Here is a 14,576-nt window from a genome sequence, read left to right on the forward strand (position 1 = left end):
ACAACTCTCTGCACTTAGTACGCCTCAACAGAACAATGTATTAAAAAGAAGAAATTGAACTTTGTTGGACATGGTTCGCTCTATGATGAGCTTTGCTCAATTGCCAGATTCTTTTTGAGGATATGCTTTAGAGACAGTTGTTTATATTTTGAATAATGTTCCCTCTAAAAGTGTTTCAGAAACATCTTATGAACTTTGGAAAGGGTGTAAAGAAAGTTTATGTCACTTTAGAATTTGGTGATGCTCGACACATGTGTTGGTACAAAATTCTAATAAATTGGAACATCGTTCAAAATTATGCCTATTCGTAGGTTACCCAAAGGAAACAAGCGGTGGTCTCTTCTATAATCCTCAAAATAATAAAGTATTTTTTTCAACAAATGCTACATTCTTGGAGGAAGAACACATCAAGAATCATCAACCGCGCAGGAAACTAGTATTAAGTGAGATTTCTACAAATGCTACAAATATACCTAGTTCATCAACTAAAGTAGTTGATAAAACTTGGAAATCTGATCAATCACATCCTTCTCAAGAGTTGAGAGAGCCTCGACGTAGTGGGAGAGTTGTTCATCAACCTGATCGCTAATTGGGTTAAACATAAACTCAACTCGTCATACCTGATGGTGGCATAGAGGATCCATTAACCTATAAAACAGACAATGAATGATGTAGATAGTGACCAATGGATTAAAGCCATGAACCTCGAAATGGAGTTTATGTACTTCAATTCTGTCTGGCCTCTAGTAGATCAACCAAATGATATAAAATCTGTTGGTTGTAAATGGATCTATGAGAGAAAACAAGATCAAGCCGGTAAAGTACAGACTTTTAAGGCTCGACTTGTGGCAAAAGGTTATAGCCAAAGAGAGGGAGTAGACTATGAAGAAATTTTCTCTCAAGTTGCTATGCTCAAGTCGATTAGAATACTCTTGTCCATCACCACCTTTTATGATTATGAAATTTGGCAGATGGATATCAAGACAACATTTATGAATGCTAATCTTGAGGAGAGTACCTATATAACTCAACTAGAGGGGTTTATAGAACAAGGTCAAGAACAAAAAAATTGTAAGCTTCAAAAATCCATTTATGGTTTGAAGCAAGCATCTAGATCTTGGAATATAACATTTGATACTGCAATTAAATCTTATAGCTTTGAGTAGAATGTTGATGAACCTTGTGTTTACAAAAGGGTTTTCAATTCAATTGTAGCATTTCTAGTTCTATATGTCGATGATATTTTACTCATTTGGAATGATGTGAATAATCTTAATGGCGTCAAGAAATGGCTATCTATGCAATTTCAAATGAGAGATTTGGGAGATGCACAATATGCTCTCGGGATCCAAATTATTTGAAACTATAAAAACATAACACTAGCCATGTCTCAAGCGTCTTATATAGACAAAATGTTATCTAGATATAAGATGCAGAATTAAAAAAAAAAAAAAAAAAGGTTCAATGTCGTTAAGAATGTTCTAAAACAGTTTATAAAACAAAAGACAATGTGCTTGTGAAAACAAAAGAATATTCTAAAACAGTCTAGTAAGGATTTGATCATTACTGGATACATTAATTGTGATTTCTAAAAGATGCTAGAAAGGCTATATCATAATCAATATTCACTCTAAGTGAAAGAGCAGTAGTGTGAAGAAGTGGTAAGTATGCATCGTAGTGACGTTGTAGTAACACTGATACTTGTTAAGCTTATTATGGTTGTTTTGGTTTACAAAGTATTTCGTGGCTAAAGTGTATGAAGGTCACCTAAAAAGAGTTTAGGTTTATAAAGTTTGTGCACTAGGACAAGTGAGAGAAAATTTGGGTGCATACTCTAGTTTAAAATATTCATATGTTTATTGTACTCATGAAATTTGATCTCTCATGATTAAATTCAACGTTGTTTGATCTCACAAGAAGTTTTTAGTCCAAGTGGGAGTTTTATTGGAACTTATGTCCTAAAACTCGTAGTTTGTAATCATATTTTATTCAACGAAATCACTATTAATACTATAATCTTAAAGCCAATAAACAAAGGTCTCAAGGCTATTATTGAGTAAACTTGAACTGAATGTAGAGACATAAATGTAGATCAAGTTCGAGTATATAGCCTAAATAATCTATAGTATAGGAATATGGTTGGGCACCTTATTCTGAAGACACTAGGGATGCGGCCCGCTTTGTAGTTAGTACAAACGATATGATCCTGAAGTGTTCATGTAAACACAAGGAAGTTGAGGCATCCTATGTAAAGAGTTTACATAAGACTGGAACCATAGAAATAGTCGTTTTTAGGTTATAACACCGTTAACTTTAATAAAATTCGACTATTTCGTTTGTAGATATCCAATTGACAAGGCGTGAATTGACATGCAAGAAGCAAAAAAGAAATTATGCAAAAGTAGGTAAGGTCGTTATCAACTAAGGGTACTTACCTAAACGCCTTGACGAAAATTTATTTATGATTTTACCGTAGATAGAAAGAAGCAAATAAGGGTATTGAACCCAGGGAGTGATCGATTTTTCTTTGAATGAAATGCTTGGAAATATAGAGATTAGTAACAAAAGGAAGATAAAAGTATTGAAAACAAATTGGGAGAAAATTGTAAGAGGGAATAAGAAGGAGAGTTTGGTATGGAAAACAACTCACAAAAGAGGGAGATAGTAGATATTGAATACCAAGGTGGTAAGTGAGGCATGGGCTTAGGTTTACATCAAATCTTACCATTGAATCAAAGAAGGTAAGGAAATTGAATTATGCATAGCTTTAAAGATAATTTGATTCAAGATTTCCTTGCAACATCAAACTGCTTGATCTTGGAAGGAATTCTTGAATCAAAATTAAAAAAAAAAAACAAGTAAAGAATTTCAAAGGGTTTAGTTTGATCATTGCAATTCTAACTAAATCCATTATTCTTTTCTTTAAAAAAAACACAAGATGGATCAACAACATTATATTCAAGAAATTAAAGAGAAATTAATTTGTGCACAAAAAAAATGTAATTTCATTCCAAGAATTACCCAAAAACAATTGAAATCCAAAAGAGGCATTACTCAATCCAAAATTGGGAGAGATAAAATGAAGAATCATGGAAATTTTGTATATAAGCAAGCAAATCAACTAATCTTGCATTAATTGAAATACTAGGAGTAAATTACTTAAAATATTAAACCAAAAGTTGCTTAAAATCAAGAATCAACATTACAAAATTCAATAAAATTGAATTAAACATCCAAGTCTTGATGCAAATTATTGATGGTTCTTGATGCAAATTATTGATGGTTTTAACAAAAATTACATGAAAATGAAGGACTAACAAAACCCTAATTGTAAAGAAAAATGTAATTAATCAAATTTTCAAAGATTGAAAATGGGTAAGCCCAAATTACCTCAAAAGATTAGCCTTCCACCTTCAATATTTGTGGAAAAATGGTTGAAGATAAAAAATTATAGAGCGAGGGTAGAGAAATTGAAATTTGGGAGGAATTTTGGGGAGTATTGTGAATTGTATTGAAATTGAATATGAAATTAGGAGTTATTAGGGGTATTTACAGGGACAATTAGAGGAAATGGGCCAAAGTGTATTTCTAAGCCCATATACAAGAAGAAAATATGAAAATTGGAGTAATTTCGGAAGTTTGGATATTTACAAAAATGCCACGGAAGAAATGGGAAAAAAATAAAGATGCGTTGCCTGGAATGGGTGCGCGAGAGCTAGCCACGTGGCGCAAGGAGAATTGTCGGATTGTTGAAGACATGGATTGAGGGAAGTATGTAGTGAATATTATGCGTGAAAGGAGATTCGAACCCGTGATCTCGAAGCTAGGCGTGCGCGGCTGAGGGTTGACACGTGTCAACCTCCTTCGATATTTACGAAAATGCCCCTTATGTTTAATTTGCCTGTTCTCCTTCGTTTGAACTCTCGTGTCGTTGGATTCGTATCGGAGTCTACTTCATATTCTGCACAAAATATAAAAATTGTAAAAATATGCATGATAAAGATTGAGAATAGACTATATTTAAACTGGTCAATATTTGTTCCAACAAATTACGCCCCACTTAAGCTTTGTTCGTCCCGGGAAAAGTAAGGATCTAATATCAAACAGTCAAGCAGCATGCACGGAAAGAAAACATCAACTTAAGAGAAAAACAACCAATCATGCAAGTATATAGGTGATACATTTATAACAAGTCAACTAAGCGGCGTTACTCAATGTCTTAACAGTCCATCTAAATCTATGCTTAAACCTAGTTCAAATTATCAAAGAGATTACAAATTATCGATTGAGTTTTGAGTTTAACTAAGTTCGTCCGGAACAAGCACTTTTTAGAAAGACGCTCAAGTTTTGCTACTTGGATGCTAGACATGCTATGAAAAGATTTAAAATATCTTAGACTCATTTTTCCTCTACTTATGGAATGGGAAGGATTCCTCCTCTTTTCAAAGCCCTCATCAATCTAGATGCTATGTTTAGAACACTAATAGAAGGTTATCTGGTTTTACTTAGGTTAAAAGTGTTGTTTTCCCCCGAAAGTTCTGATGGTCAGATAACCCAACACAATTAACCTACTCGACCTCTCATTTTTTTACGAGCCCTTTTTTCTATTAATGCATATTGCATTTTTTTTTCTTTTTGGCTCTTGGTTGCCTCACCCTTTTTTTTTTTGTGTATGCATATGCTCTTTTTGCAAGCCTCTCTTTTTTTTCTTTGGTATGCAGTGTCACTAGGTCTTGCTAGAACCAGTGAGCTACCTTTCTATGGTTCTAAACTTAGTTTCTAGATTGATTTCTCCTTTCAAAGTGAAAACAAGTTTCATCAATGCCTAATCTTTTCTAAGGGATCTAGTTCTTCGTGGCTAGACGAGAGGTTCTCAAATCATGTTGATAAGACAAAACTGTTAAAGCCTTCTCAACTTCTAAAGAGAACCTCTTATCCTATTTGAACTCTATCTAGGCTAGATTTGGACTAAGTGTATCATAGACATATCATAATAACGCAACAAAGAAGACAAGGCTAGAAATGTATCCATGCATTTATTGTATAATACATGCAATCATTCAATCAAAGCAAGCATACCATTGTCATTCAAGCATTCATATTTCAATATGGTATGGCTAGAAAGGGGTTAAAAACAAAAAATGATAACAAGTCATTCTTTAATCATTCTCAATCTATTCAGAGTATTCAGAAATATATATAGAATATAAAAATTATTTCCAAATATGCAAATTTTTCTTTTGAAAGTTTGAAATTTAAAAAAAAAACGTACTTCATTTTCATACACATGCAAGTTAAGCTAATCATCAAGTGCAATCCACCCCCACTTAGAAATTTGCTTTTGTCCTCAAAGCTTTTGAAAGCAAAGTAATGGGAAAGAGAAAGGAAAGGGGAACAGCGTACTCCCCTAGATGATTCTTGATAGTTGCTTGGTGGAAAGCTTGCATGGAAAAAGCATTTACTCCTCTTTATTATGAGGTGTGCTTTTGGTATGACTTATTCCTATAAAAAGAAAGAAAAGTTTTTCTTAGTTTTATTGGAAAGCGAAAACTAGAAAGTAAAAAGCAAAAGAAAGATAAAAATATTAAAGAAAGCAATAAAATTGACGCCTGGCTGCCTCCAGGAAGCGCAAAATTTTTAAGTCGGTTACTCGACTGTTTATTTCACCAATTCATTCTGGATCAATGATGAATGGTTTGGTTCTTCCATTCATTTTTATTGTCCTTGCCTTTCCTTGCTTATGCATAAAGTGGGTATGGTAATTAGAAGCAAGAAGAAGACAATTAGTCATATCTAGCAAAAAGTTAAGGAGATTAGGAGGAAAAGAGCTTTTAATATAATCCTTATTTCATTAAAAAGATGTATCTTTTGATTCAAATGATGTTTTTTAGTAAAAACGTAATCAATGAGGATCAAGAAATTCAAAGGTTGTGTACACAATTATTTTTTATCCTATTTATGTAGCTACGAAACTTATCAAGAGCAAAGATTATGGACAAAAACTCTTTTTCAGTTGTGGAGTAATTAGCTTGAGCAGAGTTTAGGGTGCGAGATGCAAAGTATATGGCATGCAATTTATTATCTATTCTTTGTCCTAGTACTGCACCTAATGCATAGTCGCTTGCATCACACATTATCTCAAATGGTAAGTTCCAATCATCAATGAACACTTCTATGCATTTTCCTATAAAATCTGTACATATGCTTAACATGCATCTTTGAAATGTCGCAGGAGCATTACATAGTCCAAAAGGCATTCTTTTAAGAGCAAAAGTTTCAAATTTACATGTAAAAGTGGTTTTATGTTGGTCTACACATGCAATGGGTATTTGATAAAATCCAGAGAATCCATCAAGAAAACAAAAGTAAGATTTTCCTCTTAATTGTTCAATCATTTGATCTAGAAAGGGTAAAGTGATCTTTAAGAGTTACCTCATTTAGCTTCCTATAATCGATACACATGCGCCAACTATTGAAACACAAGTAGAAACGAACTCACCTTTGCTATTTTCCACGATGGTCATACCGGTCTTCTTGGGTACTACATGAATAGGACTTACCCAAGTGCTATGCGATACCGGATATATGATATCGGCGTCTTTAAGCTTCAAGACTTCTTTCTTGACAACTTCCTTCAAGGTGGGATTGAGGCGTCTTTGTGGTTGAACTTTATTCTTTGCCCCTTCCTCAAGATGGATACAATGTGTACAAAAGGTTGGATTGATACCTTTCAAGTCTTCAAGACTCCAATCAATGGCTTGCTTATGTCTTTTTAAGGTTTCAAGCAACCTTGCTTCTTGTTCTTCGGTAAGCTCTTTTGATATTATGACGGGGTATGTATTCTTTTCTCCTAAGAACACATACTTGAGATGAGAAGGTAGAACCTTAAGTTCTATCCCATTTTTCTGCAAAGGTAGAGTGAGTTCATTAAAATTAGAATTGGAATTAAAATTCTCACATTTTTTATGCAAATAGACTTCACAAGGATCATTTTCTAAATCATTCTCTTTTTTTAATTTTCTTATGTGGATGCTTGGGTCTTGTTCATTATCAATGCTTTTGTCTTTCAAAGTTTGTTCATCTTCATCTTTAATGTCTCTTCCTAGATCAAGTTCTTTACTATATGCAAAATTATTACCTAAAGCATGTTGTTTATGTGTTGTAACATTGTCAACTAAAGCATGCTCATCATTTATACTAGTAACAAAGTCTAGGAAGATTGAAAGATCATCATTACTAGGTTTCTCTTTAGAAAATTCATTATCAACATATTCTAAAGTTGCTTGGTCTATAAGCTCATTGAGTTTATCTTGCTCTTCTAATGTTTCTAATGATTCTAAAGTATCGAGTGCACACAATGAAACATGATCATTAGAGGACTTTATATCATCAAAAATCTTGAAAGACACAACATCACCATCAAACTCAATACTAAGAAGACCTTTATCAACATTAGTTACGGGTTTAGCGGTTTTCAAAAATGGTCTTCCTAAATGTATGGTAGGAGATGTACGTGCAAATTCATTGTTCATTTCAATTATGTAAAAATCGACAGGGAAAATAAAAGATCTATCGGCTAGTTGAATATAAATGCTAGTCCTTTCAATTCCATTCAATCCTAGGTCTTTGAAAATACTAAGGGGCATGACATTAATGGAAGCACCTAAATCAAGCATGCCACTAGATATGTCTCTATTTCCTATAGTGCAAGGAAGTGAAAACATACCCAGATCAACACATTTTTCCGGAAGATTCTTCTTTATGAGTGAAGAGACATTTTTACTAACCGTTACCTTTTCTTGGCTTCTACTTCTCCTCTTGTTAGTGCATAACTCAAGAAATTTTTCGTACCTTGGTATACTTTTGATTGTCGTCAAGAGGGGTAGATTCACTTCTACCTTCTTGAAAACTTCAAGGAGTTCTTCATCATTCTTGAGTTCTTTCCTTGGTTGAGATAACCTAGAAGGAAAAGGAGGTGGATGATTATCAATATGGTTATTTGAATCATTGTTAGAAGAAGAAGCATTAGAAAGAGAAGGGTTAGTATGTACCTTGTCTTCTTTTTTGATATTTGAATAACTTCTTTTCAAGTTAGGATCAAAATATACGAGGTAACAAAGGTTGTTTAACTCAGTTTAAAAGAGTTTAGCCAGTTATCTCAAATCCTTGGAGCCCATGATCTATAGGTCCATTAGGTTCCCCTGCTAGCTCACAAGGAATCAACTTAGAACATTATGATGGAATAATAATTCGAATTGTTCGAATTAGGTAAAGAGAGAGAAACCGATAAATATATCTGATATAGTCATTAGTTATAACTTAAGATAGAGCTTCATGTTTAAATGTGATTTAAATATGAATATGAATTCATATTTGGAAGCTCGGAATTGATGAAAAATATAAAAAATGTTGACTTTTGACTTTGAAAATCAAACTTTGACCGACTTCATATTCAAATGTAATTTGAATTTTGGAGAAATGATTACGGATTCATGCTTGGGAGATTGAAATTAGTCAAGACAGACAAAATGGTTAAAAGTTAAAATGTTAACTTTGGACTTGAAAAAGTTAAACTTTGAATTTGATTTCAATGTTGAATTACCATATTGCCCTTAGACTAATTTAAATAATAACACTTGTTGAGATTTGACAAGTTTATCACTTGCATGTGATATGCAAGTAGCTTATTACATGCAAGACACCTACCCCACTAAGAATACCAAGTGGTGAAATAGAGAAGCTCTTGCATGTAGTCTACTTGTAAACAAGTTTTATGCAAAGATGAAATGACTCTTGAATTTGAAATTGAAAATTAATTTTGTAATTGAGAATTACAAAATAAAACCAAGAACACTTTTCATTTGAGACTCTGAGCATCAAAAAAAAAAAAAAAACTAAAGGTTAGGTTCCTCCAAAGGATCTCGTCTCTCTCTATTTTTTCCACCATTTTTTAGTCCCACAACTCGATTCTAAGTTCGAAGAATAGCGGATCAACGCTAGTGGTAGTCTCGGCTTCGATTTCGTGAGGAGATCGTGAAAAGCACGTAAGGAGATTACAAGAAAAGAAAAGCATCAAAGGTGAGGTTTTTCTTTTAACCCTATCTTTGTTATTTTAGGGTTTTTTATGCATGTTAATCACTAAACTTGTTTAGTTGCAATTAGAGTAAAAATTTGATCTTTATTATGTTGCGCATGTCTACCGTTTCGATCACTTTTCACCCAGAAATTTGAAACCATTCCATATGTTAAGACTCATCATCCTCACGAGACTACTGCAAACAACATTTGGGAGTATCACGACTTCTTCCTCATTGCTCAGACCAAAGTGCAATACACATCTTTTATGCACTGTCCCGTCTCATTTCACCATGGAGGCTTTTTCTACATGGTTGTCTTTACTCGTTATGTGCACATAACAATTAGCTCAACAAGAAGAACAAGACTAAAGATTTGAACACGAGTTCATATTCATTTAAATGCAAAAAAAAACTGTACTTGAGCTTAAAACATATGTTTTCATTCAAAATAATCATTTACGCTTCTAAAATTCAAAGAAAGCTTTTAAACATACAAACACTTTTAAAATTCACTCACGAAACTTGGTTTGCTTCCAACTTCTCATCTCGCTTAATTGCTCTTCTTCTCGGTAGAGTAACACTTCACTTTTCTTCACAAATCCTCAGAGCAAACTCCTTAGCATTATGTTGCCACCCTCTATTTATACTACCATCAAAACAAATTAGTCATCCCTAATCTCATAATAGCTTGCTAGCTCCTTCTACAAATGGTACACGTGTAAGCTTAACATTTCTCATAAACATGCTTAAACTTAAACTTGACACGTAACCTACTAGCTAATTACCGATAGGAAATTTCTAAGAAAATTTCTATCTTTTCATCACATAGTTTCAGCCCACAATGAGTTTCTAATCGCCTAGTCTGTCTTGCTCGCATCACTTTTCTCCGTGTGAAGAACTTCCAAACACCTATTCTTATCGTCTATCTTCATAATACTTTTCCTTGATCAAAACACCTAGCCTATGTGTTTAAACAAAATACTTATTCAAAAATTATAACCCTTCTATTCTGAACACGGGTCTTACAATAACTCTTTGAAAGTATGTTTCCAAATTAAAGTTTTCATTGTATGTGCTTGAATGAAATGCTTGTATGCAAGTAAACTATTGGCTTTATTGTTGTCATGAATTAGCTATTGTGACAAAAGAGTCAAGGCAACCATGCATTGAGTGGTTCGCATGGCAAGAAGGTGGTTGGATGCGTTGAGAGGTCCACATTCAAGTTGACCGCCTGAGCAACTGGAATTGAACGCAAATTCTCCCTAAATACACATTGGTAATGAAATGAGTCATCTCAATAGTCATTGGTAGCAAATTCTCCCTAGATACACATGGCAACTGTTTGTTGTTTTTCATTGCGTGATAGTCATTGTGAAGTTGATCTTATAAAATGAATTTATAAATGTACTTGTATTCTTCAAAGGTTTTTCCTAAAACATCACTCACTAAGCGTTAGGCTTACGTTTTAAGTTTCTCTTTTCCAGGTAAGGGAAGCAAGAAGGCAAAGTAGAGAAGGCGAACCATTGTGTTGTGCCAGACGATAAGAGTGTGCAAGGCGATGGAGTTTAGGTTTAAAAGTTTTAAGTACTTAAAGCTTTGTCTTGTAATTGTATTAAGTTTGATTTTTAGGGAAAAAAGATTTTCAGTTTTCTCAAGTTATTAGTGTTGAGTGTTCAAATATTGCATAACTTGTTTAATTTAAGAAGAAGCTTAAGTTTTAAGGATCATGCGTCCTAGTGATTTGGTTTAAGTTTAAATTCAAGTTAGTTTAAGTTGAACGTTCTAGGGTTTTTCTTAAAGGAGTTGAAGTTGTCCAAATCACGTTGGCACCCAGAACGCGAGAAAAAGGGATGCATTTCGAGTGGGAGCGTGATAGTTTGGATTTAGGAAGTGTGGGTTGAAGATGGAGGATTGTAAGATGAAGTTGTTGATAAAAATACAAAATAGAAAAAGAGCTATAAGTTGAAGAATGAAGACTAAAAAATTGATGGGCCAAATACATGGTTGGAAAGTCATTGTAAACAGGTTTTAAACCAAAGTGGGAAAGAAGAGGAGAAGGAGGAGGAAGGTGAGGCATCTTTGAGAAACTTAATAAGAAGAATTGAAACATTTGAAGTTGAAGCTTCTTAACTTATTTGAGCATCTGATGTCAAAGGCTTTCATTTATTCCATTATCCCATGAAAACCCATTTTATTTAAAGTCATAAGTCTGTTGGGGTCCCACAAATACATAGCTCCCCTTCTACAACATATCAGGTCAACTCTTTCTCTCTCCCCTCCCCTTTTTATATGAAAAATACAAAATATGTACCACTGCTCCTATGTACTTATCTTCACACATCATTAAATATTTTTCTATTTATTAATTTGTTAAATATTGGCTTTTATCATACGCTGGAATTTCAATCCCCTTCCTGTGTTTGATAAGCTTCAGCTAAACAAACCCGTATCTGACAAAGGCTCTACCTTTTAATGTTCAATAAACTATCCTAAAATATGTCCACTTCCAAACCTAATCATAACTTAACTACTTAACATATTATTTATATTAAATTTTACATTATTATCTATAGATTTAAAATAAGAAAAGAATTGTAAATTTGAATCTCTATTTCTCTCTATCTATTCCACCACTGATGAAGATGAAGTCTAAGATTTCACAAGTCAAGAGAGAAAATCATGAATTTTCCACCACTAACCTCCAACATTCATTCCTTTATTTCCAAAACCATGATTTAAACACTTCTTCTTCTTCTTCTTCTTCTTCTTCTTCCTTCCGTCTTCTTCTTCTTCAACCCGCCATGGAAAGCCCCTCTTCTTCTAGCTTTGTAATAAGCTTTTCCGTTGTTGCCATCCTCACACTCGCCTCTTTCGCATCATGTATGGCGGCTGAATTCAACAGGACGAAAGTAAGTTTCTTTCAGCTTTATTTATTTATCCTTTTTTTCATTTGTAACTCTTATTAATTAGAATTTCTTGAAAAAATTGGAATCTGTTGTAGAAAGAGGACCTGAAATTGAATGCAAAATTATGCTTTCTGCCTGAAAGTGAAGCATTCAAATTGGGAATTGGAGGTTTGCTTTGTTTAATAATGGCTCAGATCATTGGAACTACCTTAATCTGCCATAGCTATTGGCCTAAAGAGCATAGAAAAAGCTGCAGTGTCAAAAAACCTCTGCTTTCCATCGCCCTTCTCATCTCTTGGTCAGTAAATTATTTCTTCATACTATTCTTCTCTATCTATTTATCACTGCGTGGCGTGAAAAAATTTCATAATATATATTATTGTTAATTCAACATACATACCTTAGTAAACTTTATTTATTTGGTCTAATTTTTAAGAATGACTAGTAGAACTATTAGGTAGAAAATTGTTTAATAATTTTTAACTTTGTGTGAGGCATGAGTTTTCAAAAGTTGGTTCTAGAGTTTAAGAGTGATATTTTTAATTTTAAAAATTTAGTGCTTTTAAAATTTAATCAAACATGCTTAATTTTTATTATGTTATTTATTGCAAAAATGAAGATTTTTTTGAATTGGCACTAAAAAAACAATGCATTAAAACAACGTGGCCAGCTTTGAGGTGGTTCGGATTCCTATACACATAGGATCCATGATCTAGTAAATTACAAAATAACATTTATTATTATTACTACTAATAAATATATTTTTAGTACAATGAAAAAAAAAATCAGTGATTTAAAAAACTTATCCTGTGACTAATAACGATTCTTTTGATGGTGGTTAAAAGTAAATCCTAAAGTTCATATAATTTAATCATTTTAAGCAAAAGGAATCTTTCAACTTCCACCCAATTTCCTTTCTAAAAGGCTGTCTCTTTTTTAAAATAGTATAATATAATATAATAACTTTCCAAATTATTATGTTATTATTATCAACAAAAATAGAAAAAAATTCAAACATCATACACAATAATACTTACACTTAAAAGTGTACCACTCTACTCATGTTAGTGTATCGAGATCATTTTCTCACACTTTATTTCATTTGAACATTGGGATGGAAAGTGATGAGAGTAAGTAAGCAAATTTGAAAAAGAATAGAGAGAAAGAAATGAAATTAATAATAAAGAGAATAAAAGAGAATTTAAAAGGGTAAATGAAATAGCAGGGTTAGTTTCGTAATAGCGGTGATAATGGTGAGTGGAGCAACAAGCATGAGCAGGAGACAAGAGTACGCGAAGGGATGGGTGGAGGGAGAATGCTATTTGGTCAAAGACGGAATCTTTGTATCCGCCGCCGTATTGGTTCTCATTAACGGAGGCTCCACCATCGCCTCCGCGGCCATTGGGATGAGGAGGTGGAGGACCAACCATGTTATTAAACCACCCAATCAAATACATGCTCAGATTGGCTAACAAAAACAATATTACACACCTCATCAATACATTTTGTTTTTGTATTTATTTCATTGTTGGAATGATGAACAATTAACAAAAAAGATGTCACCACATTCCCATTTATAGTTTTTCATTTTTTTTCTATTTTCTTCTTTCTTCTCCTAGTTTGTATAGTGCCCCAACAAAAGAAAATACCAATACTTTACAATCTTTCACATCAAAATTAGAATGTTATCCTTGTTCATCATATTAATATCTTCTTCTCTTTCCTGAAAGTGTGGTTAATTCAGTCCACTTTTTCTTTGATATGATCTCCAGTTTTTTTTTTTGGGCATAGCTTCAACTTACGTCCATGCTTTTGTTCCTTATTTTAAATTTTCGATTGTATTTTTCTTGCTAGAAAAACCTGCCTATTTTTCTTTTATATTTTATCCAAGTTTTTAGCATAAACCAACTATCACAGTTGAAACACATTTTATAGGGATAAATATAATATATGAAGTTTGATTAATATATGAGATTAAATTGAAAGTTTTAAAGTTATGGGGATCAAATTGAAGCACTTCAAACCATAAAAGAGAACATATACCATCCAACCGAGTGAGGCCAATCTAAAAATTTTAACCAAAAAATCTCAAAAACACATGAGGGGAAACAAACAAACATAAAACTTATTATTAAAACGATAACACTGTAATTTTGAAGGAAGAAAATAATTTCCTGTTTGTTTAGTTTTTGCTACTCGTTTCAATTTAGTTCTTAAATTTCAAGATATTGTCATTTTATTCCTTAAGTTTTCAGTTTGATTTCAATTAGTCTCCAAATCCTAAAATGTTGTAATTTTACTTTTAAAGTTTGAGGTTTGTTTCATTTTATATAGTAGATTTTAAGATTTACATTTTACCTGATTTTTTTCCTAAAATGCTCACTTTGTTTATGTGTATTAATTAAAACTAATTATAAAGTGAAATCTTAAAACTAGTTTTAATAGTTTCTACAAACAATAGAACTTAATTAATTATAATTCTTTTAAATAAATTAACTAACGTTAAAGTAAGTATTTAGAGAAAAACCAAGATTAAAAATGTAAATCTAAAAAATTAAGTATCAAATTAAAACAAAGCTAAAACTTCAGCGAT

At 32.7% G+C, this 14,576-nt stretch overlaps 1 protein-coding gene across 2 annotated transcripts; it reads left to right on the top strand.

Moving 5' to 3' along the window:
- Positions 1-11,564: 11,564 nt before the first annotated feature.
- LOC101207283 (protein MODIFYING WALL LIGNIN-1) lies at positions 11,565-13,731 on the top strand. Of its 2 annotated transcripts, none has more exons than XM_031884493.1 (3): positions 11,565-11,986; positions 12,079-12,281; positions 13,206-13,731. In XM_031884493.1, the coding sequence occupies exons 1-3, from the start codon at positions 11,714-11,716 to the stop codon at positions 13,453-13,455; spliced, it is 726 nt and encodes a 241-aa protein (XP_031740353.1). In that variant the 5' UTR covers positions 11,565-11,713; the 3' UTR covers positions 13,456-13,731. The 2 variants fall into 2 exon arrangements, with proteins under 2 accessions (XP_031740353.1, XP_004150759.2); XM_004150711.3 differs by having other exon boundaries at positions 11,584-11,986; positions 13,209-13,731.
- The last annotated feature ends 845 nt before the right edge of the window (positions 13,732-14,576 follow it).

Source organism: Cucumis sativus, chromosome 4 (assembly GCF_000004075.3).
Source record: "Cucumis sativus cultivar 9930 chromosome 4, Cucumber_9930_V3, whole genome shotgun sequence".
NCBI lineage: Eukaryota > Viridiplantae > Streptophyta > Magnoliopsida > Cucurbitales > Cucurbitaceae > Cucumis > Cucumis sativus.

Bases quoted from the DNA above. Each gene is read 5' to 3' on its own strand.
- LOC101207283 (XM_031884493.1), top strand. From the start codon at position 11,714: ATGAAGATGAAGTCTAAGATTTCACAAGTCAAGAGAGAAAATCATGAA. The intron at 11,987-12,078 runs GTAAGTTTCTTT...AATCTGTTGTAG, and splicing joins CTGAATTCAACAGGACGAAA to AAAGAGGACCTGAAATTGAA. The intron at 12,282-13,205 runs GTCAGTAAATTA...TAAATGAAATAG, and splicing joins ATCGCCCTTCTCATCTCTTG to CAGGGTTAGTTTCGTAATAG.